This window comes from Pomacea canaliculata, linkage group LG14 (genome assembly GCF_003073045.1).
Source record: "Pomacea canaliculata isolate SZHN2017 linkage group LG14, ASM307304v1, whole genome shotgun sequence".
In the NCBI taxonomy this organism is placed as follows: domain Eukaryota; kingdom Metazoa; phylum Mollusca; class Gastropoda; order Architaenioglossa; family Ampullariidae; genus Pomacea; species Pomacea canaliculata.
In genome coordinates, this window is record NC_037603.1 from 11,756,391 (window position 1) to 11,783,691 (window position 27,301).

At 36.9% G+C, this 27,301-nt stretch overlaps 2 protein-coding genes and 1 long non-coding RNA gene across 4 annotated transcripts in view; 2 read left to right on the forward strand and 1 right to left on the reverse strand.

Annotated features, from left to right (window-relative positions):
- Nucleotides 1-755: 755 nt before the first annotated feature.
- LOC112555367 (LAMP family protein lmp-1-like) lies at nt 756-12,485 on the reverse strand. The gene is made up of 9 exons (XM_025223735.1): nt 12,330-12,485; nt 12,090-12,226; nt 9,423-9,523; nt 8,359-8,573; nt 7,578-7,769; nt 6,252-6,502; nt 5,531-5,792; nt 5,115-5,297; nt 756-4,385 (listed from the first exon to the last, which is right to left on the reverse strand). Exons 4-9 carry the CDS (start codon nt 8,408-8,410, stop codon nt 4,237-4,239), a joined length of 1,089 nt encoding a protein of 362 aa, XP_025079520.1. The 5' UTR covers nt 8,411-8,573; nt 9,423-9,523; nt 12,090-12,226; nt 12,330-12,485; the 3' UTR covers nt 756-4,236.
- A 1,409-nt stretch (nt 12,486-13,894) lies between these two features.
- On the forward strand, nt 13,895-15,251 carry LOC112555373. The gene is made up of 2 exons (XR_003097456.1): nt 13,895-14,566; nt 14,940-15,251. It is a non-coding gene; the product is annotated as an uncharacterized LOC112555373 (long non-coding RNA).
- Nucleotides 15,252-22,880: 7,629 nt separating this feature from the next.
- The window catches only part of LOC112555363, a 64,385-nt gene continuing 59,964 nt past the window's right edge, over nt 22,881-27,301 (forward strand). The window contains exons 1-3 of one of the 2 annotated variants that reach the window (XM_025223727.1): nt 22,881-22,941; nt 23,872-23,973; nt 25,067-25,210. In XM_025223727.1, the coding sequence (XP_025079512.1) occupies nt 22,896-22,941; nt 23,872-23,973; nt 25,067-25,210 (292 nt within the window). In that variant the 5' untranslated portion in view covers nt 22,881-22,895. The remainder of the gene's footprint in view (nt 22,942-23,871; nt 23,974-25,066; nt 25,211-27,301) is intronic. The other variant, XM_025223726.1, reaches the window with a different exon arrangement.

Below are 27,301 nucleotides of genomic sequence, written 5' to 3' on the forward strand. Positions count from 1 at the left end.
TAGCAAAAACTAGGCGGTGCTATAAAAACGAATAACTTTAAGGTATCAAAAGACTGGAGCAGATTAGAATACTAATTTGCATACCATCACCCAGTATTTACTACTGCGCATGTTCCCCCACCTTACCACAAAAAAAAAAAAATCTTTAATTTTAATCCGACAAAACGCGTAGGCGTACAAAGGCCAACATCGCTCTTCGAAGGAGCACTACAACAGTCCTTCCACATCAGAAATGAACACTATCGGACCAAAAAAAAATCCATCCATAAAACGTAACTGTTGCTCCTATATTGACCTCGATTGTACCCTCGCGTTATCACGCGTCGATCACCTTTGACCTTTGATGGGCAGCGCCGCGCCTCAGTTGCTGTGCGCCACGTGTTGGTCACGCCTGTGAGCACTTGTTACCACCAGATGGGAGAGAACAACGCGTTTGTTGCCCACAAACATGATCGTGATTAGCTTGTGGTCATAGAGGCTAGGTCGTGGGAATCACACAGGCGGTACGCGGTACAGGTGACAGGGATACATGCGACAGCGTGCTCAAAAACACATTTGATTTTTGGTTGTGAAACCGTCGATTATCAACTGCTACAAGAGCTATGGACGAAAGTTTGATGTCTAACGTGGACTTCCCACAAAACTTTTGTTACACTACGATTCATTCGCACACCAACAGTAATGTCCGGTAACGTGAGAAAAACTTAATTCCACCCCTTTCACAAACTCTTTATGTGAAGGCCAAACAATACAAAACTAGTAAAAAAATACTTTATTTCTGAACTGCAATATACAAGCAACTCCCTTTAATTTACAATGTTCTAGTGCCATTTTTTTCTGTGACAGAAAGGTGATATCTGAACACAAATTACCTGTAACCATAGAAAGCTTAATTCAAAATCTACTTTTCTTGGTAACATTCTATTTATGCACAAATACTCCTGTAATCCCTTTTCTAATCTTTGATGTTACAAAGAAAATTTAGCTACATGTTTAGACAGTACAATAATAGAAGCACTGACCATTGTAATGGAACAGCACTGGAAAAAAATTTATATCTGTTTACGAGCTGTTATCTATTTAATTTTGACCAAATAACGGCTTGAGACAAGATGTGCGACAATAACGTTTCATGCACATAATGAAGTCTTTTCTCATTTAAACTGAAAACTACATAATCAAAACTGCCAAGAGAAAAGCTAAGTTTAATGGAAGCTGCACAGTTCAGTAAATGTTTACCAACTTGCTCATCTGTTGAAAAACTTATTAACTATCCTCACAGCACAAACAAATCTTGTGATCTGAAATATCTACTCATTTTTCCTGTCCTGTGTAATATTGGAAGGTCAGCTGTGTTTGGGCAAAACACTGCAAGCTATGCTATCACTTCAGCAATTTATTTGGAATGTGATGGATTGTCAAAAAAAAAAAAAAAAAAAAGGGGGGGGGGTGAATACACTGGGTCACATGTGACACCGGTTTATTTTTCTTTTTTCAAACAACTTTGCACAACTTTTAGCATGCATTCTAATACACATTAGCGATTTAGTTGCAAGAACCTTCCAATATTTTTCTGCTATTTAATTTGACAGTTACTGAAATGGGTAGGGACTGGAAATAAGTGGAAATGGGGTAAAGACTGCAAATAAGTGTCTACATGTAATTTTAAGAAAAATAATTTGCAAAGACAAAAAAAAAAAAAAAATCTCAGTTAAGTATATAATTTTTCTTTTTTGTAAAGTCCTGAGGGAAAATTTAGAACTTCAAACTCTTTGATCTTTCAGTTTTTTTTAAGACTGGCATAGTTTAGAAACAAAAATCCATCATAACGTTATAAGCATGCCTTCACTTGGTATATATATGATTACAACCAAAAAAGCAAAGCAATAAAGTATGACCTATCATATTAAAACTGTATGCATCTAAGCACTTACAAAAACAAGAAAACTGATAATATTACTGATAGTATGAATCAACTCTAATTCTGATCACTGCACACACTACGTACAACTCTCAACGTGATCAAGTTTAATTCAAACCCTTCTCTCTCACATGTACACACACATGCTCTCAGTTTTTAGTTTTAATATTAAAGATGTAACTATGGTAACACAGCAGCAATGTATCTTACAAATAATAAAATAAACCAGTACATGCAAATTATGTAACCCCTACCCTCCCCTAAATACTCAATAACACAAACATAAGTACCAACCTCCTAAGCATGTAAACCCCATTCCAGTCTCATTTCTGGTGAGGAAACAGGATAATAGCCAGTAATCTTTATTTGTATCAACATGTCCTGATGATAGTATCAAACTTTTAAATCTGTTTATTACCAGACACATACTCTGCGGCTGACAAGCAATGATACATCACATTGAAGACAGGTAATATACTTGCTGGGAGATGTAATTCAAAATTAAATAAACCCCAATGAGTCAGAAAAACTTGAAATCCCAAATAATCTCTAAAAAACAGCAATAGAATTATATTAGTGCAAATTACAAGACACACAAACACATGAACAAAACACAACCTTAATATTTATCTGGGTATTCAGGCTCTTATCATATATTTATCAGGGTATTATCATGAGTAACATGATAATCAAGTGATAGAAAAAAAAAATCTTGTGTAATGTTCAGCAACCATCACCATTATGTTGGCCAGTTACAATCAGAATGCATTCCAGATTAGATAGCTAGGACAGAGACAAACACCATCAGTAGGTGCAAGAAAAACAAGTGTGGTACAAGTCAGAAATAGTAGGGATGACTAGAAAGACTGTTTGAATAAAGACTGATATAATAACAAAAGCAGGGAGGTCTGCACCCACCTTCCACCCCATAAGAGTATTTCTTAGGGCTTGAGCTCTACCCAGCCATTGTTGGGGTTTGTTTTTATAAATTTTTTGGTGATCAGGAATTAAACATTAACACAAACACATTTACTAAAAATTTTTGGTTTAAATTCATGAAACAGGGAATGCGCAGCACTTTTTTATATTCACACTCTATTACATTATGTCCAGCGGGCATAATGATCCATTATTACCCTCTTCTACCTCTGTTTGTAACCAGTGCCAAGATTTCCGTATTTATGTAAACTGTACAAGAAGATTGATGATGTTAAGCGCTGATTTTAATATCCTTCAAAAGTAACAAAAATACTTTGGCACAACAACAAAATAAACAGCAACATGTAACAAAATCCACCCTTTTTGTCCTTCCTGCACCACTCTCCATGCAAGAGTTAGGGTTAGAATGTATATAATCATGAACAAAAACATGCATGTGTATCAGGTGTCCATTCCCAGCTTTGTTCTCATACAGTCAACATAGCTCTTTTACTTGAAAAGACCTGCAAGCTTCACAATTATTGACCCAAGATTCCAGGGAAGGTGAAAGCAAGTGTCTATAATGTTAACTGCAATGTGAAAAACAAAGCAAAGAACCTGTAAATGTGTGTGAAATGTCAAGTGACCATTTACATCTGAAGTAAATGTTATTAGGCACGGGAGAAATATCAACTCCGTCACAAGATGAAAGTAGTTAAAAATATGGCGATGTGACAAAAATACTGTGAATACAATACCCTTTTCTTCTGACATATTGCCAAATAAATACAAATCAACTGCCAGAAATAAAATAACGCAATCAAATAATTATGAAATGTTGAAGGAAAACTTCAGGTACACAGTAAAACGAGATAACAGTTGATTGCAAGCCTTCTGAAATTATCACATAATGATGCTTTGTTTCACACAGAAGCAAAAATAAAAAAAAAAAAAAAACAACAAACTGTTATGCAGAATTCGTTTCCTATATTTACTTTTATGAAATAGGATGAGATCGTCCTATTGCCCATTACAAGTGGGGAGAGAAAAAGAAATGCTCCAGACTTGAAATTTCACACCTACCTTCTTTTTACTTAACCTGCACTGACACTTCTGACCATTTTACATGCAAGATGGCAGTACAGGAGGTAAGCTTAAGGCCCAAGGTATGAATAGGTTGTCAACAATCAGGTCATTTATTTCCTACTTACAAACTACAATAAAACCTTGATGTCTTTCTTTATCAACTGTACTAGCAAACTCTTGCAATCACAAATGAAAGAGATTTTAGACAGAAATAAGGACAAACATATACAAATAAACCAAACAAACAGATGTAAGCAGTCATCCAGTAACACCCAGATGGGCACAAGGAAGGAGCCTCCAGCCATTTATGCTCAGACAGACTCATAGCCAGTTCGGCGGCTGCGGCGACGACCAATTAGGTAGGCAATGAGGACAATGACAACAAGCCCAGCCAACGAGGCTCCAACAACAATGGGCACTATGCTGTTAGACTTTTCGTCAGCAGAGCACTCATAGATGTCTGAAAGAAAATGCATAGAAAACACATAAATCCACTGTTCACATTTATATTTAAACTCGCCGAACCAAAGATATCCTGTACAACAACCCCAAAACATATAAGAGCAACTCCCTCTTCTCCCTAATTCTATTTCATATATCAAATACGTTTGTTTGCACAAACCTGAAGTGCTAACACCATTAGCAAAAATTCCCAGAACTTCAGGACAGTCATAAAAAGCTAGTGAAGAAATTTATAAAAGAGGAGAGTTGTGTGTTTTTGAAATTCAGAGTGACACAGTTCAATTCTAGAATTTAACCGTTTATGACAGGTAAAGTCATGCTTGCTACAACATTTACTATAACATGCAATAGTAAGAGGCAAAATGAAGTTGTTGAAGAAGTGAGTAGAGAGAAAGAATAGCTTTATAATGACACTTCCAACTGAATATCTCATAATTAACTCCTTGGATCATAATTTTTAATTTTTTTCAGATGAGCAAGTCTAGCCCAAAGGTAGCTAAAGATTTAAAAGATTATTACTTTTTGAAAAATTTAGTCCCCTTTTTATGACTATAAATACAATGCTTCAACAGTCTGGGCTAAGAGGTAAAATTTACTATGACTGAGCTGGAGCATAAAGTCACATAAAGATGATGCCTAGTCCCTTTCTTTCTTAACTTTCTTCCAATTTTCCTTGCAACATCAATCTACTAAAACACGCAGATGACAGAATACAAGAGGAACTTACTGTCACTAGGGAAATCAGTGCTGTTGTCAGAGTTGAAGGCCTTGTACTGTAGGTTTGTGGTCTCAAAGATGACACCTCCACTCAGGGTCTCCGTCACCTTGGCATCACACTTGTAAGATCCAGAGGCTTGTCCCTTCATGAAGTCACTGGTGATGTTCATGTTTGCAGCCGTGATAGAAGCCGCTGCAGCAAGAGAAAGTATGGGTTTGCTGACTGCTAGCCTTTTCACTGTTATATCACATTCACTGAAAGTATCCACATGTGTGCAAACACCTGCCTGCTATCATGTCCAGAAATATACTTGGGAAGGTGGGAAAAGAGATGAGCATAGTTTTCACCTTTTGCTTCAGATGAAGCATTATTGTTTGATTAAGAACAGCAGAAGTGTTTTTACTTTAGTTCAAAGGTGCACTTACTTTGGTTGGCAGCATCTGGGAAGTAGACACTGTCCAGAGAACGGACAGTCAGTTGGATTTGCTTGACGCTGTAGTCATTATTTGTGCCATCTGACAAGCGTGAGAACACCATGAGCAGGTTCATGTTCTCATTGAAAGTGATATTCAGCAGCTGCTCATTGTTGCCATAGAAACAGTTGCCTTCAACCACTGTGTTGTTTGCAGTGGTGTTCATCAAAGGGATCGGGACTGATACTGTTGCAAGCGTAGTTTCATTCCCATTCTTTATGTAAAACAACAACAACAAAAAATTAGATTTTCTTTTTCAAACTTGTAAAACAGCAGTCTGCAAAATTTTAAGAACCTGAATGTTGGTAATATCTCCTTTTACAAAAAATACACATAAAATCGGGTGAGGGAAAAAGCATTACATGAAAACAAACAGCCAGGCTTTTCCATAAACTTAAATGTAAAACCCCTGCTCTACTTACTTTATTTTTATATGATGGTAATGTCAATGATCATGATATATACAACTTTTGCAAAATGAAAAAATTTTGTAATCAAGCAAACTGAAAATGAGATTTTAAAAACATGGGTAAGATCAATATATGTACAGCTTTTAGCTGTAATCTAAAGAATATCTCATTCTTTGAAGATGTTTTCACTTAATAAGTCGCCTATTCACACCACAAAACAGCAGCAATTATCCAGAACATGTTTCACTGGTGACCAGCCTTACCCGCTTCTCATAGGTAATATTGTTGAATGTAATGATGGCCCTGAGTACGATGCAGGTGGCATTGGCGCTGTTTACCACATAAGTATTGGGCTCTGCAGGTGGAGCAGGTGGGATTGGAGCAAGCGTTGTGGGAGTTGTAGGTTCTACTGTTGTTGTTTCATTTGAAACAGTTGTTGTCTCATTTGAAACAGTTGTTGTCTCATTTGCAGGTGGAGCCTCAGTTGAAAATCCATCTTGTGCACAACGCTCGGCTAAATATCAAACATCAAAGCATAAGCTCCATCTTTCTCAAAAGTTCTGTGAAATAGTCTCCAGAAAAACTATGTACTGTGTGATTACATTAATTCTGGCTTTAATTAACTATTGCATTATCAGCTTATGAAAGTGATTTATCTACTTTAACATTAAAAAAAAATATCTAGCTTTTATAGTCACCCTCTTTCAGACACATTTCTGAAAAGCAGTTCAAAGTAATCTGATATGTCTAGATTTTTTAAAAGAACACATTGTCTAGTGAAGCAGATAATTTTAATTCCATACTCAAATGAATTTTTAACTACCCAGTTGTAACAGTTACTTTTTATTATTTTGCTGCAAACTGGCCATAATATTGTGATTGTGATAAGGCATGTTGCTTTCTGCACAAAAAAGGATAAAAGTTCACAAGAATTTTTATCCCATGACTCTAATGTCTACTTTTCCTCATTTTAGTTCCTTACATTATTATCTATTTTTCTCACCTTACTACGCATGCTTTTGGCCATCCTGGGAGTCCAGAAAAGCCAGTGCTTTATTCTCAAATTATGTTTAGCACAGTGGTTCTTAACCTTTTTTGAGGTACCGAACCCACAAGTTTCATATGCACATTCACCGAACCCTTCTTTAGTTTCATATGCACATTCACCGAACCCTTCTTTAGCGTCATCACGAATTGTGAGTGTGTCTTGACCTCCGTGGCGGAGGCTCCGCCGAACCCCTGAGACCGGACTCACCGAACCCGGACCCCTAGTGTTCGATCGAACACCGGTTAAGAACCACTGGTTTAGCAAAAGATTAGACAGTTTCACTATCTCTGGATACTTTTTGTCACCACTGCTTTTGTTCCATGTATTGTGAACTCTATGCATAGATGGGAAGAGGGAATAACGAGGAAAAAGAATGATCCATCATGTTGCTGCCAGTCCTGACAGGCCCTCAAGCTCTCCTAAAAATCCCCAAAATCTGAGTACTTCTGATAACTAGACTGAGCAATATAATATCTTGAAGTACTCAACGAATACAAATTTTGCTACTTAGCTAGAACCACCAGAATGCAATCTTAATTACCTTGACTGAAAGTGCTGTTTTCAAGATTGAAGGCCTGTACACGAAGCATACTGACAACTTGCGTCACAATGTAGGTGAAGTTTGGGTCTGTTGTATTGGTGACATAGCTGAAGTTCTGAGGGCTGTCACATTCAAATGAAGTTTCGGGTGAAGACAACTCCAAGAAAGCAGGAGCATCCTCTACAACTGTCTCTGAAGCAGGATGAGTGAAAAAAGAAATAAAAGTCAAATATCACAACTTCCTATCCAAAAGAAAAAAAATAAAACATCTAAAGATCTTAATCCGAACTCGGATTCAAGAAAACTGCTCCTTGTTAATGAAACAGTTTTGCTAACCTTTTTTTGGAAACTGAGGCATTTTATCCACTTTAAAATTATTTCCCTACAAAACTGCAGTCTACTAGAGAATTAAGAATAGAAACACAAAATGTATTCCTTTTATTGCATGTTGTAACTCTATGATGGGCCCACTTTTGTGTATGCATGGCAAGGTCAAGCTTATCTTTTTATAATTAAATATTTGCATATTCACGCTTGCCTTAATTTGACATATTTTGGAAGCAGATGACTTCTCTCTGAAATAAGTATTCAGGATAGACTGTAAACTTCATCAATATACAGAGGAGGTGTGTATAGTTTGCCTAAGCCATACTTGCAATAGCTGATCCGGAAGAACTGAACAAATATTTTTTTGCATTTATCATACACCTAATTAAGAAAAGGTAGATAATAAATGATCAAGACAAATTTCTTTCACGCATATACTGTCGTCTTTGCTTACCATTGGTAAATTCTGTGTTATTCAGGGCATCTCTTGGAACAAAAAGAAACATCTGATGCAACTGTACTCTCGTTTCGCCTAAGCAAGAAAATCAGTCTCCAAGTGGCAAAGTTTTCAATATCAACAATCATTGTTAAACTGCTGGCATTTCCCTCTGGACAAGTGCCATTAACTGTTGTGTTCAACTGGTCCAGATTAAACTCCGCAGCAGTTTCCTTCAGAACAGAAACAATCCCAGTTAACAAATTGGCTGCAAACATTTATCTCATGTACTGTCATGAAGAAAATAAGAATTGATGCAAAAAAGGGAGAAAAAGGTATACCTAACCTTGTGATACCTTCAGTAAACCTAAGCAACATACACAAAGGCATTTCTATCAGAATACCCTTGCAGTGTAAGAGTACAATTTTAAAAATATTTTTCCTATGACAAAATTCCCCACTAAAAATTGGATATCTGTAATGATTTAATTATTACGTCAAACTTAAATATATAACGTCTTAAATATCTTGTAACATGGCAGATAATTTCATGAAAAGGATTAATAAAGATGTTTTGTACTTGTGACTAATTGTTTGTTTCAGCTTGCCCCAGTAAGGCACATTACTTTTTTTAATAGTAAAAGCTACATCACGTAATTTTGACATTCTACCTCCCACACCCACCAAACATCTCCACAGAACTAGTGATTGAATCTGTAAATCACATTATCAGAAGCATAGGTTCTTTGACTGATCAATAATCAATTGTTGAATTCACGTGAAATAAAGTTCTTTGCTGAAAATAAATTGGGGGGGGGGGGGGAGAGATGGAACTACATACAAACAGAAGACTGCTTTACACACACTGAACCACTAAAGAAGGTTTCAAAATCAAAAAAAATATGGAGCATTATGTTCATTATTCTACACAATACAGATTTAACTGTGCTCATTACCAGAACATATCATGTGGTAAAATAGTATAGATTAAAGCAAGGTCATGTAGATATTTTATCACCACTGTTGAATTATTTGAGACCTAAAATAGTATCAAACCACTGATTAAAAGCAAGAATACTTACTCTTGTGTTATTTTGCTCAACTTGCACATTAAACACAGCATTTACATCCACCAGCGCACAGGCCTGCCCATCTCTGTCTAAACGGAACTGCTTGGCACTCACTGATCACATTTAAAGAGAGAATAAAAATAAAACACATCTGATCCCTAATAGTGCCAGGTGTACTACAAGGAACTTTTGTTATTTATTTCAACCTAAAAGTACCATAAAATATGACTAATGTACCAATATGGCAATGATCTTATTTACTTTACCTCAAACAGAAAAGCCTCAACATTATTTAATCAATTTTTCAATAAGATTCCTCCACGTTTGATTTTATACTTAATTGTTTAAAATGCATGTGCACAAACTGATTACTTGAGTTTCAGGGACATCAGATTTTCCAACAGAAAAACTTCAGATTAGTTTCATGCTGGCCATTCTGATTTTGACCATTTTTTCCTCATGTTTATAAACCATTATACCAATACCTCATTATACTTATATACCATAACCAAGTTAACAATTTGTGCGACTCTGTGACAACTGTGCAGCTGCTAAGAATTAAAAAAGTTTGCTGTGAAAGAAATCGTTTACTGTAGTAAACTTCCTTGTTTCTTTCTTCCTGCTCCGATGGCTTAGCTGCCTAATCTATTCCCTTTCCCCTACAGCCAAGTGATAACTAAGCATTAGAAGTTTAATTCTGCAGCCAAGAAATTATTCTGATTATGGTTGTTCTCAGGACGAATGCAAAGAAAACCTGGTACCACTGTATCATAAGATGATTATGTACAATAATAACATGAATGAAGAGCTTAATTTCTGGATGATCAAATCAGAAACTAGATAAGTTTCGATGTGTAGTCATAAAAACTCTGCTGTATAATTCCTTGCGCATTTCAAAGCAACTGTGATTATTACTTTCATGGTTCCATGTCATGAATAAATCTTGTTCTTCCCCTTGACACAATCACGCAAAGAGGCAGTTGCACGTGTCTGCACTTTGTTAGCACATGCCTGAGCTGTGCATGGTCTTGTGACTATCACCTGATTGTTTCACATCTGGTCACCAGATTTATCCTTCATGTAAAGACACCCATAGCAAAAACAGCCAAAATGAAAAATCTGTGTCATTTTCACCAAAACTATGTGAAAAAAGCAGGCTATTTCTTAATTTTGTGAACCAATATTTTGTGTGCAAAATACATTATCACAAAATTAAGATATTAACAATGAAAAATTAGCCTAGACATACATTACCAACATAAACATTTCATTCAGGACATCCACCATAAACCTGCCCAGCCTTACATAGCAACTTGCTTGGTCTAGTCAACTAAAACACTGCTTCATCTTTAAGCTACATTTTATTCTTTATGTCCATGCTAAATTTGCACTTTACTTTACAATATACATGTAAAGAAATGAATGCTTTACCAAACATCACATTTTTGCACCACTCATGTGATGTTAATCTGTCTCAGAAGTAAATTTTCATGGACTGGGAATGCAACTTATTAGGAATTAAAACTACTTATAATAAGGTTGCAGAAAATTTGCTCTCATGCTTTATAATTAACTTTACTCAAATAAGTAAACACTTTCCAGGTTTTTCCCTATATACAAACAGGACACTTTTTATTTCCAGGTTTTAAGTATAAACAATATTATGAACTTCCTGATTGTCCCTTAAAACAGATTAACTTCTCAATCTAACAGAAAGGCCTACAATTTCCGGGGATAAAAAGAATTCCCTCTAGTTTTTGCATGCTTCCTGGTTGTATGCTACATGCAGATTAGCTCCTTTATTTTTTATATTTTAAATTATTTTTTTCACATGTTAAAGTTAATGTTAAAGAGTAAAATGTACCAGCAGACAATTAGGGTAACAAAGTAATATATTGAAAAATGTCTTTCATCTGGTGGGGAATGCATCAAATTATAACTGGACTATAATGGAACTGCAAGCTTATTAACTGTATCATAGTCATCCATGGACTGGAATACACTAAAATCATCCCAGATAAATCATCCATGTCATAAAAACCATTTCTTTATAATATTCAAAAGTTAGAAAATAAGAACACGTGGCTAGGGAAAGTAGGAAGGCCTACAGCATGTTAATCATCTCTGATATTTAAATATTTAGCTCTTTTAAAGGAGAAAAACTGAAAAGGGAAAAGCCAAATCTGATGGATGTACAACTCATGAACAGTACTGCCTTAATTTTTAAAAGTTTACCTTCCTTCTATAAATTTTTTTCAAAATACACCATAAACCTGGGAGATCTATGTCTCTCAAATTTATATATATATATACGCACTGCACTGAGAATTTATATTTCACTTTCGCTTCCCCTGTATGCAAAAACACTTCTATGAACACAATCACCCAAACAATATTATTTACTAATCTTTATCTTCTTCCTTGCGTATATTTATGATTCCATGTAAATATCTAGTGATCAGACGCCAACAAGTGAAAATATTCGTGCATTCACACCTTGCAGACAATAACTTGCTGTAGTTGTTGCGACACAATCGATAAGCACAAAATGATTATTTTTTTAAACTGTTTTCGATTCACTTTGACCATGGTGATCAACCAGTTTCAAGAAAGTATATTTAATAAAACATTTTAGCTTAATTTTACTTCAACAAAGCAAGAAATATATTGTGATCCCACCTGCTGTTGTCAAAAGAAATAAAGCAACAAAGACTTTCAAGGCCATGGTGACTGTGTTACAGACTGTTGAGGGAGGCAGTTGAATCTGTGTTGACGAGTTGCAACAGTGGTCCCGGAACAGGCGGCTCAGTGAACACCTTCAAATAAATCAAGCTGCAAATAACATGAAAATTACATGAATATAACTCAAATATTGTACATCTGCACAGCGGAAAATGCTGAACTAGCGAACACCCTTACCTTGCGGAATTAGCGACGACTAAAATTCACGTGAGTCGTTCTGAGGAAGTCTATCATATGACTAGCGGTCACATGAGATTCTCGAAATAAAACGAGACAAATAGGTTGGTGTCCCACATGTGTCTAAACTCAACATTCCATCTCGTGACATCATCCTTCAGCACCGCCTTGTCAGTACCAAGACAACAGATTCAAATAATTAGATATATTAACAGCGTGCAAGTGTCACTACTTAAAGCTTGATATTTCGTAATAGGATTTTTTGTGCCACATTATGTTACTACTCGATACATCTCTGCACTGTTAAAATATATATCTGTATCCCTTCATTCCTTTATACATGACATAACGTTCTACTCTTGTACTTTATTTTGTTCACAGTGTCTACACGTAATCTCACCGTTCACTGTTAATTTTTTCATTTTTCATTACTGGTTAGTGCAGAGAGTGCGACCTATCTATATTTCTTGGTGGTGATGCTGGGCGATACAAGTACACATTATACACGCGTGGTTTTGAAATGATGATGACTAGAGGCCGTTTATTTTAAACACTAAAAATAAATATATAATTGTGTAATTCATAGCAGAAGCAACCCTAGCATCAAATAAACTACTTCGAATAATTCTTCTCAAGGTTGGATGGCATGATTTTGGAGGCATTCGATTATCATAGATATTACTTCCGGTGAACTCTCCGTGTGTTTGCATTGAAGTCTTGAATGGTGTGACAGGTTCACGATGAAACCAGCCGCTATTGTTGCTGATGAGATGTTTCCCGAAGGAGTTGGTCCGTACATGGAAATCGAGGAGGTAGATATGATAGGGGTGGTAAGTCAAATATTTTGGGTGCAATGGCCAGAGCAAACATGAAGCTAGGTCTTCTTGTTCTTGTCAGCACAGTATAACCCCCCGCCCATTGGCTAAATAATTCACGGTAAATCCATAAACAGATGATAAAAGCGAATTATGATTTGGTGAATGATTCTCAACTGGACAAGATATTAGACTTTATTCCAGTGGTTCATTCTGTGAGTTCTTGTTTAGAGAAATTGGAGAGGAGGTTGTAGGGAAACAAACTAGAGGAGAAAATTGAGATCCTTTGATTGTTATAAATTTCATCATTTGTGCTGTCACCCTGGCTGTCTGTCTTTGCTGTTTGAAACTTCGTCCATTTCATCATCTAAAGTAAAATAGAAAATGAGATGCTGGATAGGCCTATTTTGCATTGACATTTTACGCCAGATTTTCTTTCTGTATTTTTTTCTCCAGATTCCCCGAGACTTTTTTTTCCCATGTCAAATTTTTCGCAATAAATTTTGCAACGTTTCCTAAGTCAAATTTTCCATGCACAGTTTTGTCAATTATAATTCACATACTATGTCACAGCGCGCACACACACACACACAATGAAAACTAGTACAGTATAGAAAAACTCATGATAGCAGTTTTATAGCATGGTGTCTCGTACATGGGGACATCGGACTTGGGCAAGAATAGTGCCTAAGGAAAAAATGTACAGTGGAAGAAACTTGGCATGAAAAAAAATGTCTTAGGGGAAAAAAAATGGTTGCAGGGAAAAGGGGGCTGGGGGGACTCACTGGGGAAACTTCTGGGTAAAATTATCCCGGTAAAAATTTTATCTGCTCCTTTGTCAATCTGGGACGCTAACATCCATCTAAAAGGAGATGCAGATGAATATTGTCTTACCTGCAATCGGTTTATTATCGTCTTCATTATCATCATCTGAAAGAGGCAAGTATTTGTCTTCTTCCTCATCTTCATTCATAGAGTCAAGATCTCTACTGTAATCATCGTACAATAAGGAAAGAACTTTTTTAGGGTCCACCACTACATGAGGCATTTTCTTTACTGAAGAAATTTGGACACCAAAATAGGTTCTAAAAGTGTGCTTTGAGTAATTTGACACAGAGATACCTTTAGGTCAGGCACACACAGGGTAGGCGAGGGGAAAAATCTGGATGATATGATGTTTATTTCTTGGAATTCATCTGTAAGCATGTGGCATTTATATCTGGGGTCTATATGAACCTACCAATGATTAGCAATAGAAATTTAATTTGTGCGGTGATTTTTGCAGATATTTGAAAATTCATTTCATCCATGATGAGTCCACCACTAAAGTGTAAAAGTCAAGAAATTTAAAAATGTTGAGATAAATGGTTCTCGTTTCAGAAAGTGAAGCTTTGGCTGGTATCTGTATGGATCCCAGGTTACGTTAGAGTAGTGGTTCTCAAAGTTTTTCGGACCGCGGACCACTTTACTTAAGTAAGAGCTACGGCGGACCACCAAGGCCTAAGTAAAAAATTATGGCGGACCACCAAGGCCTAAAAATCAGTCTGTACTATGAATTTCAAATTTAAATTGCAGCATTTGTTTCATTACAATTCAAAACTAAATATCCTTTTGTAAAAGTAATATAGTAATAAGTTGACATAAAACTACTTATACCTCGTTATTTGTAATTAAAATGTTAATGTGATGAATGCATCACTTTAAACATCACTTTGATGTCAGCCGCGAACCACCTGACTTATGCCCGCGGACCACTAGTGGTCCGCGGACCACACTTTGAGAACCACTGGGTTAGAGGGTTAAATAAATATGATAATTATGAAGACATTAAGAGACATTATTAGAAATCATGATTGGGTCAGGAGATGGATGTTAATAAAGCTGGGAGCTTTGGAAAAGTATACTGCAAAGTGCCATGGAGGAGTGCATACCTAACGGGATGGTTCACAGCTAAAAGAAAATAAAACCAGGGGTGGATGAATAGGGTTTGAGAGTTGTAGTGGCATAAGAACCAGGGGGTTAGCCGCCCCTTCAAAAAAAGATACTGAGAAGGTAAGAATATGAACGTCGTTCACTATCAGCATGAAGTTTACTTCCTCCCCCCCCCTCCCCCCCCAAAAAAAAACAAACAACCCTGAGCATCTTCCTACACTACTGTGTTGTAAAAAGAAGTACAGAGTATATTTACATCCTAAATCTGGGCCTAATTATGTTTGGTATCTAGAAGTGAAAAATAGTTGTACAATGTTAATTAAGAAAATCCGAAAAGAGTATGGAAAGCAGGTAGCTAAGGATAGTAAAGTAAACTCTAAAATTTATAGAAAAGTGTTCGAGAGAGAGTGAAGGTGAACACAGGTATCAGAAAGATGGGCCACTGGCTGTTAACAGTCATGAAAAGGCAGACATATTAAATGAGTTCTTTGCTAGGTTTTTACATAGGAAGATGTGATAACTATATCTATCTTGATTGAAGACTGTTTTTAGAGTTGGGGGGATTTCTTGTTAGACGAAGTAACGCCTTTAAACATTTAAGAAAAATCGAGCTTAAACCCATACAATTTACAAAGTCAAGATTTGATAGCCTCAAGGATTCTTAACCCTGAGTGTTGAACTATCTGTTCCACTGTATTCATTGGAATTAGGGGACTTACTAGAGATTGAAAGAATAACACTGTTCAAGAAAGGGTTGAAGTCTGATTCTGGTAAATTTAACATGTGAAGTGTGTAAGATGAAGAGTGTAGTCAGATGCTCTAGTAAATTATTTTGTTGATAATGAAATGTATATTGAATGCCAGCATGGTTTAGGGAAAAATATATCTGCTTGACACAGTTGCTTGAAGTAATGGAAGATATAACATCATTAGTGGATGAGAGTAAGGATGTAGATATTTTATGCTTTGATTTTAAACAGGCTTTTGATTCTATCCTACCTGAGAGATTGGTAGTCAGATTAGCTGTAGATAAAGTTTGTTGAAATTTTCTTGAATGGACTGGTAGTGTTCGACTAGGTAGAATATGTGAGGGTAGTATCTGTAAAATCACGTAAAGCCAATGTTATGAGTGGAATTCCTCAGGGAAGTATTTTAGGACTGGCATTGTTCACTGTGTTTAAAAATAATTGACTAGACACGTCTGACATCTTGAAGTGACACAAACTAATATCACTAAAAATTCAAAAGGAAAAGTTCACATCACTGTTACAGTACTAAATACAAATATTACTTTTCACAAAGAGTTGGTGCAAATTTGAATTCACTTCTGACCAACATTAAAAACACACCAGATTTGAATAGCTTCAAGAACTCTCTAGATAACAGCCCAAAATTTACAGAACTACTTTACAGTTTGGTTAATGGTTAATAAAATAGAATGTGAAACTGATTTGCTTGAAACTCAGACTCAGATAATGATTCGGACAGGATGTTAGATAAGCGGTGGAGCAAATGATAGCTAGTCTCTATTATTGTTATTACTACTTCTTCTTGGCAATGTGTTCTGTTAAAATAACTTTGCTTTCTATGCAGCAGGGTTTATGAAAAGACAGGCTTGTAGTGTAACATTTTACTAAAAAAATCCTAACTTAATATTTATATCTAATAAAATAAGAATCTTGTAAGATCTCTCTTAGTTGATCACTTGTGATAGGTAATCTGTTTCTGTAAACTTAAAATCGGGTGCAAAACATTATAATAATGGGTACTTAAAACATGCAGCACCACGATCACACTCTGCACAGATCATTCATGATAAAGATAGCAGTGGATGGTGAGATGTGTATGTACATGAACAACATAAAGATGAGGTACAAGATAACAGCTAGTAGACAGTGAGGTATGTATAGACACACTGAATGACATAGAGAAAAGGTACAAGAGTAGAATGTAAAGCAATGGATGAAGGTATGAAGGGATGTAGGTAATATAAACAGTGTAAGATGGAGTTGTTACATGATGGTTAGCATGACAGTATTGCCAGGGAGTTAACAAGAGTAATTCAGGGATAGTACTTTGAGAATATATATGTTTTCAGAGAACGTTTGAATGTAGCCTTTGAGTCAGAGTGGCAAATTTGATGTGGAAAGAAAGAGGGAGAAATTAAATTATGAAATTTAAGTTTATTCTTTAAATTTAAGTTTTAAAATGAAGACAGTGGATACATTGATTTGTGCTGGTGCTTGTATGTCACTAAATATACTGGATATATTGCAATTTGTCTCCTTTTTATTTTGTTGCATCTTTGATACCTCGATCTTACTCTTGTAAGATGAAAATTTGGATTATTAAAGTATTGTTGCTGTCATTTGAGAGATACTAACTACGTGTAGTAGGAAAGAATATATCATTTTGTTTGGCTGCTATAATGCAAGTGTCAATATTAAATTTCACACACAATGGATTATTTATTACTTCAGTACTGTAAAGTAATTGGACTGTGCAGCCTTCTGGATAAACTGATCTAATTTTCTCTAAACATCCCATATTTTACTCCTGTATGGGATAACAATTCTGTCATTGATTCCAAAGATGCATTGAAATTGTGAAGGGTATTCTGTGTGTTGCAGGCAGGTGGCTCCAGTGCGCTGCTGATGGATTTGGCAGCCAATGAAAAGGCAGTTCATGCTGATTTCTTCAATGGTAAATATTTTTTAAAGTTCTTATTTTCTTGCTCTATGTTTTAAGGTAGTTGTTTAGCCAATTGCTGCTTGATAGTTGATGCAATAGATTTCTGGAAATGACAAGATAGTTTTGGTTTTGGCACATGCCAATGACATTTTGCTAGATAACAGCTGTAATAATCTTTTTAGTTTTATCTATTCATGACAGTTATTAAGGAGTTAGCTGTATTTTCAGAAACCAACACCAAGTAGATGCTCTGACTTTAAATACCTGTTGTTTTCTGAAACTTCTCTTCATGGATACCACATAACTAATATAAAGCTTAATTATTTATCAAGTGAGACATGTTTCTTAACTGTTAAAATAAAGATTCTTTGAGAGTAAGATTAGTATACAGCAATTTGTTTTATATTTATGTAATATTTTCAGTGATTTATAGTTATATATTTATAGGGAAAATGTATCAAGTAAAAACACAGGATAAAGTGTGATATCTCCCATCACAAAGAATATCCAACACTTGTATTGACTAACAAAGAAGTTTATCATTTTAAAAACAAACCTTTAAGCTCTTTTAGGGTTAGCGTAGTTAGTAAATTCACAGCATAGGAAACTGTTACCTGTCTCCAATCCTGATTTTGATTTTAATTTTGATTTGCAAACTTAGTGTCAGATACAGCCATGCATATAATAATATGGGAGAATCTGATGCTAAATTATGCATCTTGCTGCATGTCACTAGAATCTGAATTAGGTTGTGCAGACAACAGTTGTCATGGTGCAAATGCATGCACACACAGTTTCCAAAATGTAAACATTTCAGTGAGGAAGTCCTTACCTGTTCAAGTCAACTGGAAACAAAATCAACTGATTTGTGAAAATCACCTGTATAAGTACAAAGAAAGTAATTGGCTAGAGTGCTTTCTAATGTTCAGCTGTCTCTCAAATGCACTGTTAAAGATAGCTATGCACAAGCATATGCAGATAAGGCAAAGACTATTTGAACTGTTGTAACCACAATATATACTTACTTGTGGGATTTTTTTTTTTTTTTTTTTTAACAGCCCAGTACAGTTTTAGTTTTTGCAGGTGTACCAGAACTATGCTCATTTGTTCATTCTACCAATTTTGTTCATGTGATTCATAATGTTGCTAGCACCTCATACATTTTTAGTGTTTGTGATTGAAGAGTGACAGAGTTACAGATAAAATATGAACAGAACGCCACCATTTTTATGATAGGGATTCAAAATAAAAATTTTAATTATTTCTGTTAAATATTTCGGGGATTTTAGTATTCATAATCAGCCTCATCATGTGCGCACGTGCAACAAACTCACAATCTCATTTTCTTAAACACACACAAAATCTCACATACACTCTCTTTCTCACACACATACATGGATGTATGGGCAAACAAATGAATTACTATTTCCTATATGTACTGTTACACCAGTTTGTTTCCTAAATGTTGCATACATTTCTGAAAATTATTTGCAAACATTTATTAATGTAATTTTTGTGTTATTAATCCCCAAATATCTGCGATCCAGAATTGCAAAGCTTACTGTAGCTAAGAAGATAAAGTGAAGACATTTTCTAGTTGAAAGATCTGCTATAAATCAAATACATTATACTAATTGTTTCGAGTGACAGTGCGTATCTAGATGATAAAGGTGCACACAAGTTTCAGCAGATAACAAGATTAACAGCAAAGGAGTGGCATTACAAGTGATGAAAACAGAACGTTTGCTTAGACCTTTAATAGGTACAGACCCTTGTAATCAGTTGAGGTGGTGTCAAAATAGTCCAGATTTTGCCCAAGCAATACTTAGGTTAAAAAAAAAGATAAACAGAAACTAGTGGCAAAGTCTGATTGCATATGCATAATGTCTCTTTATCACTTCTGTAAAGTGCTTTGATCAAAACCTTGGAAAAGTGCTATAAAGATGTTCATCATTATTATTATTTGTGTCTAATATTTCCTCTGAAAGTTGATTTCTTTCTGCACTAAAGATTGTAATAGGGGTGATACCTGGGTGCTAGACAAGATGAAATACTACTCTTTAGTCAGTAAGAGGACTGGTTAAATATCCTAAAGTTGAGAGAAAGTAGACTTGGGAAGGGAATATAACTCAAAATATCAATGTATCAGGAAAGAAACAGGAACTTCTATTGAAAGGCACACACCCATTTCCTGCGAAACACTCCTAATAAGTTGCAAAATGAGTTGTGGAAGACCTCGTAACCCACATGAGCTGTAGTCATCACTCGTCAGCTGTCAACTTGTCTTTTTTTTATGTCTGAAAATAATCCTCCACCCATGTATATGTACATAACACAAATACTATAAATAATAATGCATTTGGTTATTCTACATTGATGTATCCAGAAAAAAATGTCCTTTTTAACAACTCATGTACATCTCATGTGCTGTTGCATTAGTTTTATGTGACTTCATGTGATTTTAAAATTTGTGTATTAAAATTAAGCTTATTACAAATAAATTCCTATGCAAAGAATCCTCTGACCCTGAACCACATTAATCACAGCATGCTTTTTCTTTCTGCTACAGAGTTTTCAGACCTGTTTGATGATGATGACTTTTCATGAAGTTTGTTGGCTTGAGTAAGAGGGCGTGTCATAAACAGCGTGGAACACAAGTGCAGTGCAACAGTCTGCATCCATGAGTCTGTTAGAGCAGTCCTCAAGTTATTTTTTTACACCCCTTTGTTCTTTGTGTTGTATGAATTGTTTATGGATTTGGTCTTCTTTTGAGAAATGACAGTAGTTCAAGCTGCTATCTTTGAACTGTGATGGCCAAGAGTTCAAGTATTTGTAATTTAAATTTTTTGTTTGTACAGCAACAATAGTAAAGCAGCATGAAATATTACTTTGTGTTACTGAGTTGCTTGGATTCCCAAGATGTATGCAGTTTGCGACAAATTGTGCTTTGTATATGCAAATAGTCTGCATCAGGAGCTTGCTGGTTTTGTCTTATTTCCTTTACTGAAGATTTGTTCCTGGTTTTCTTTCAACCTTGCTCCGAATAGAATGTTCCTAAAATGACTTTGTACTTTGCAACTGATCTTTTGGAAAAAAATCAGTTTGTTTGTCAACCTTTTTAATGTTTTTAATGCAGTTTTAAATAACAGCGCATCTCCACAAAAATGGATTTATTTTCATGCATACAAGTTGTTGCTGGTTCTTTGTGTGTGAATGTGTGTGCGTGTGGATGCTTACACTGATAGTTCATAAACGAAAATAGTTCAAACAGTGGTGTGAACTGAGACTATGCAGTAAATTTCTTGTGATCTGTTTGGTTTCTAGAATACCTGTAGAAAACTTGCTGGGAACAAGTGTTGCATCCAAAAGAAAGAGACAAATCTACCCTGAGAATTCTACAGTCCCCATTGCAGTGGTGACAAGCCTTAATTGCCATCCTCTTCAGTATAACCAGCATACACTTTGCAAATGTTTTGCTAAAATTCTCTAAAAATATAGCTTCTACACAGTCTGGTCTATGGGATAAAAATATGATTTGAATTTCTTAAGTGACTTGCATGTTTAAGTATGGTGTTAAAGTTTTGAGGTCACCAAGTGGCACTAGTCTGAAAAGGGGAGTAAACTGGTGGCTTGCAAAGCAAGTAATTATTTCAGTTTGTCAGTTTGTTTATCTTCCTTGATGTGGATAATGGCAAGGTTATCTCATACACACAGGCTCCAGAGAAGTAACGTGAATGTGCAGTTGTTTTAAGCATCAGCCATCTTGTAAACATAAGGTCACAATGTTTTGAGAGTGTAAGGAAATATGTATGAGGTAAGGGCTCGCTCTCTCTCTTGGGATTATGAGCTGCCATCTAAAAGATTATCATTAGCTCTGATAATAATTCTGCATCATTTCACTTGTCTTTGCACCTAATTCTCATATGTATAGCGTGATGATAGAGTACTTATAAATGTCGTTTGTTTTTTTTTTTACACACAATTTATATATTTTTAATACATAATTACCAATATTTTGCTATAAACTCATTTAAGCATGTTAACTGTAGTATGTTTTCTTTTTCTAAGGAATGTAAGATCTGCAGAGGATCACTTTTGGTACCCTGAGTAATAACGCCCATCATAAGCAGCTTAAAACATCAAGTATATGTAAAACAAATCGTGTCCTTGTATCTAGGCAACATTGGTATTGAGCTCTGTGTCTATTTCTCTGTTGTTCTTTTGCATGAACCAGAAAGTTAAAAATAATTGACAAGGATTCCAATTGCTAGCATTGCATGATGATGCCCAGCTGTAAATTTTGTAATTTCAAGAATCAGAAATCGGTAGCAGCACGTTGAGTGTGCACTTTAATTAGCAGTTTCTGAATGTCTAGCATGTGGGTTGGGTATGGTGTGTAGTGTGTGCATGTGCTCACATATCTGGAGTTTTCAGGGACTGGGTGTATGTGGATACTTTCATAAAGTTTTTCAGCAGTTAAATCCTTTTAAATGATGATAATAATAGTAATAATAAAGCAATTATAAAGTGTATTTGCCCATTTAATGGCTGTAAGCTTAATGCGTTTACAGAAACAGCTTGAAAAAAAAGGGAAGGGGAAGGGAAACAATCAGAAGGGAGAGAGACCACCAGCAAGTGCACAAAAGAGGCGGGTCTTAAAAAAGCTTAAAAGCAGTAATAGCAAGACATTCCAGACACCAGGGTAAAAGGTAAAGGATATAATTATAAACTGAGGCATCACATCAATACAGTAACATGCAGTTAGAGTCTAAGACAAGTTGAACAAAGAGTCTGGTATCAGTAAGTCATTGTCCTCCAGTTCTCTAGCCATGTTTTGTTTGGTAGAAGGAAATTATTTTTAGCTTTGAACTGATGTCTGGGCTGGTGAAGGGCTGCTTGGCTCTTGTCACTGCCATCACTCAAGTGGACAGGCGGTATCCCACAATGTTCCCTACTTGGACAAAGCGGATGTGACACACACCACTGGCGATCAGGGTTCACCCTGACCTGGCGGCCGGCCAACGCCAAACACTATTTTGGAAAAAGGATTTCACGAAAAGTAAAAAAAAATAATATTAACAACTGCAGACGCAAAGTTCAGTTGGGGTACACTGGCTTTCCTGTGTCAATGCTACAAGTTAACCAAGCTCCACGTGATTTATTATTGTTAAATGGTAAGTGTTTCACTTATAGCAGCTGAACTTACTCTCTTTACAGCTGGTATCTAATTAACTTTTCTTTCATAGTGTGTGTTCACCGGAGAGAAAGAGAGGTGAGGCTAGGAAACAACGAATATTCCCTAGTGTGACTAACAGAGGAATGTAAATGGATGTATATAGATGCCATACATCAAAAGTCACAATTAAGTAGGTCAAGCATGGTATGAGCGACAATTGTTTGTTTTATGCACATGTTGTGACGAATTTGCCAAAAGAAGACAATAGCTTTATTGTTTCAATAAAATCTGCCATAGCAAATGTTTATTTTTGAAGCAATTAAAGTGTGTTTACTACCAGAGTATATATTCTGTATTGGATACAGCAACAGACTCAGTTGTACATGCGCAAACAAATAGGTATCTCACAATAACAGTCTGTGTTTGATCGTGTGACAAGAAATTCGGCATGTTGATCCTCACATGTATTTTGTCAATAGTACAGTGGGTTGCATGCATCCTGACCCTGTTGTTGCCTCACACACATTCCCTACTCAGATACACACAAATATACAAGCACACCCACACACACATATCTGACCCCTAAACATACATTTAGCAGGTACACACTTTTGCACATGCATGAAGATTATGTGTGCACACACACTATTGTGTGACCCATAAACATACATTCGTCAGCAGCAGAGGCGGCCGTTGGGGGGGTGACCCTCGCCCAGTCTGCTTCACCTCTGGTCAGCAGTCACACGCACTTTCTTTTAAAAGTGAAGTTTTGTCATTCAGCACGATGATTATATCCGCCCTTCCTCCATCTCTCTCTCACACACGCTGCTCTACGTCTGCTGACACACTTCCGGACTCAGAAATCCGGATCTTCACCCGTCCGCTGTCTTCTCACACCAGAGATTAAGTGACAACAAATTGCTGGCAGGTGTTCAAAGGATGCTTTCAAGCTACATTAAAATGGCGGGGCGCGTGCAAGCTGTAGCGCCCTTTGTCATCCTCTGTCTCTGGGCTGCTGTCCAGTCTTCTGGTGAGTACAGCAAGGGAGCTAACCACGGTAGGGGTGGGGGGGAGCGTGGGGAGGTGAGTTGGTCACATTCTTCTCACCTCTCGTTTATTTTGTGTTAATCGGGTGTAATAGTGTGTTTGGATGTAAAACACATTGTATTGTGTTATCATAATTAAAGACTGACAAATTATTTTATATGGACAATTCATGTCTAGCAAAGTATGTGTGGGGATGAATTAGACGAGTTCAGCTGACACTGACATAAGGAGGTAGGATGAAGCATCACATTCATAGTGTTGCTACAGTCGCTTAGAGTTACTACCATCTTCATAACAACTTTTCTATCTCCTTCCACAGCAATGTGATCACTAACACTCCTATATAGAGGTCATAGGCACAGTGTAATGAAGTATGTAGTTACTAAATCTGTGTTCCCTTCTTTCAGTTTAACACTGATGAGAGCTGGTACGGGTTCTCTCTCTCTGTCCTCTTAGTCGTGTATACATGTCACATTCAGCCCACGAGAACGATCATAGACTTCCATAATATATGTGTGAAATAATTATCCAGATATCATTGATCGCTAGGTGCTATAAATTCATAGTGGCTTTTTAATCTTTGTGATAAGGAAGAGAATAGGTCAAAATAAATGCTGACATCTGAGATCTTCCTTTGAAGCTTCTATCAGCTTCGCTTCCGACCCCCCCCCCCCCCAAAAAAAAAACAAACAAAAAAACAACAACCTTCCAGGTATCTTCACACCAATTACAAGGAGATAGACAGCTAGTTTACACACATCTCAGTCGCCCTGTCCTAACCCTCGAAATTGTTAGAAGCTAGTCTCCACATAATTTATAGCGACAACTACGCAAAAAGTAAACTTTATAAATATTTGCTAGTCATTCACCATGCACCAATGATTTCTCTCTCTTTCTATATATAAATATATCATCCACCAATCTCAAACCTCAGGAACCAGATGCCGATAATGTGACAAAATAATGAGTACATAGCAACATAGCAAAAGCTGTACAGTTGAGGTTTCTTGCAAGACAGATTTTCTTCATTGTCTTCTGTCTGTAGCTCTATAGAGCTTCGCTACTTTTTTCATCAGATATTTGCAGAACTCCAAGATGGTTTGGTCCTAACTGCGTGTATCGATGTCAATGTAAGAATGATTACGAAGACTACTACTGCCTAGATTCAAATGGGGCTTGTCGGTGTGGAAATGGTTACGCCGGAACATCTTGTCAGTACGGTGAGTTTGTTTCTTCCATAAAGCTAACCACTTACTGATGATTACTGATCATTACCCATAATTTTCACCAAGAGGCTAGCCGGGGTGGGAGTACGGAAAGAAGGTAATAAAAAAAAAAAAAAAAAAAAAGGTGTGTTGGGCGACGGGAGGCTGATCTCACGGCTACCGACAACTTATATTCCAAGAAAAGTCCTGTCCTGTTGTCCTAACGATTGCTGGCCGCCGTCAAATTACTCGGTTTAGAAAAAAAATCCTGAGACTACAGCTAACATTTGTGTTTGTCTCACCTACTGTTGCTAAAGAAGGAAGAGGTGCTGTACTTTTGAAACATTGTCTGGACGGGAAAACAGTTCTCAATTGTCTTGGACCCTGGCAGTTCCTTTTCTTCAGATTTTATCTCATCGATATGTCTCGCTTCACAAGGTTCTTCATGACCAATTTCCGGTGAAGTGGATTATGAAAACTGCTATCCGATTAGGAAATAACGATGATGATCATTTGAGTGGGCTAATCTGTGAGTGGTTTACTGGCCTCTAGGCTCCTAGAAGAGCTTTTTTCTTGTCACTGGGCCAAAGCGAACGTGGATACTGAGAGTCTGCTATGAAGTAGTAAGCACAAGGCTTTATATCAGTTTCATAAGGCTTGGATGCAATTTATATCAGCTGCAGGTATTCTTTCTCCGAACTGAAAAGGACAAAATGATGTCTCGTGCCCTGTGACTTATATGTCCTGCATGTCTCCTTTACAAACATTTCGGAACATCTGACTGCAAAAAGGTTCGACAGCCACACAACAAATCGCAAAAGGTTACACACTTTCGAAGAGGCCAACCATCTGTGATGTCATTTGTTTTAAATTCGGAGAGGGAATCAACACCACGCATGCCCAAACAATAAGGAAAGTGGAGAAGAGAAGACAGAAGAGAGGTAAAGATACGGGAGGAGGATACATGGAAAGTTGTGGACAGCGCTGGTGTGATTAACTCCCCATGGGCTTTGAGAACCGTGAAAAATGGACAAGAGCTGGTGGCGAGGTCACCGTTGGTCGTCAACGAGCATGAAAGCTGGGGGTCACATGACAGTGATTTTGTCACTGGCCACCTTACAACTCAGCTTCATCTCCATGTTCCGGTGAGATGGTCGAGGAACTCGGCGAAAATGTGCTTCTGGGGAAGAGATGGAGATGAGAAATGAATGTTACAAAAACCAGATGCGTAGGTAGAAATAGTATGTTGCCATGAGAACGCTGCGGTAGGTAGAAGTGGTATTCGAATATTTGTCCTCCCTGTGCCAAACATGCAACACAAAAGGTGAAGCATACCACCCCCAGCGGGATCCGGTTCTGGGCCGAGGATCGATCTCCTGGTCTGTCTCCGAACCCTGCGTTTCATCTGTGGGTTTAAGTCCAGAATACTTGTCTCGTTAAACCTCGGTGTCAATTGCAAAATAAATCAACTTGATCAACCGTACAACTGCAGTCTATGCAAAAACTTATTAAATACATTTTTTACTAAAAACAAGGATATCGGCCGGCAGCGTCTTTTTTGCGTATGTAAGTGTAGAAGCAGGACTGAAGTATCGTTGGAAGTCAGAGAAACATGTGCAGTGTACTGCTGGACGTCAAGCAATGTCTGTAGACACAATAACAAACACGTTAATGCTTTGTACAAAGCCAGGATCGTGTTTTCACGAGCAAACCGTCGATGTCGCAGTTGAAGATGTGAAATATTTTCCACGGGTGAGTCCCGTGCTGTGTCCTGGTGACCGTTAGCACGGAGACACCTCGTGTCGCGTAGTCACTGGGTCAGTGGAACTGATTCTCTTCCTTGTCTTGCTTGTGTCTTGCCGTCCACAAAAGTCCCTCGACATTATGGGCATACAATTGTCATGAACTGTGGAGGGCCGGCCATCTTGTCACTTATTTCTTGTTGGTGTTCTTTGTAGGGTACTGTTGGGGGTCCGTTTTCTTGATGTCCTCCATTGACTGGGCAGGCAACTGTGACCACGCGTACAATGATGTCTGAAGGGGAGAGGATCGGGTAGGTTGTTTGCCGTCTGTCACTCCGATCTTGTTCACTCCATTGAGTATGAC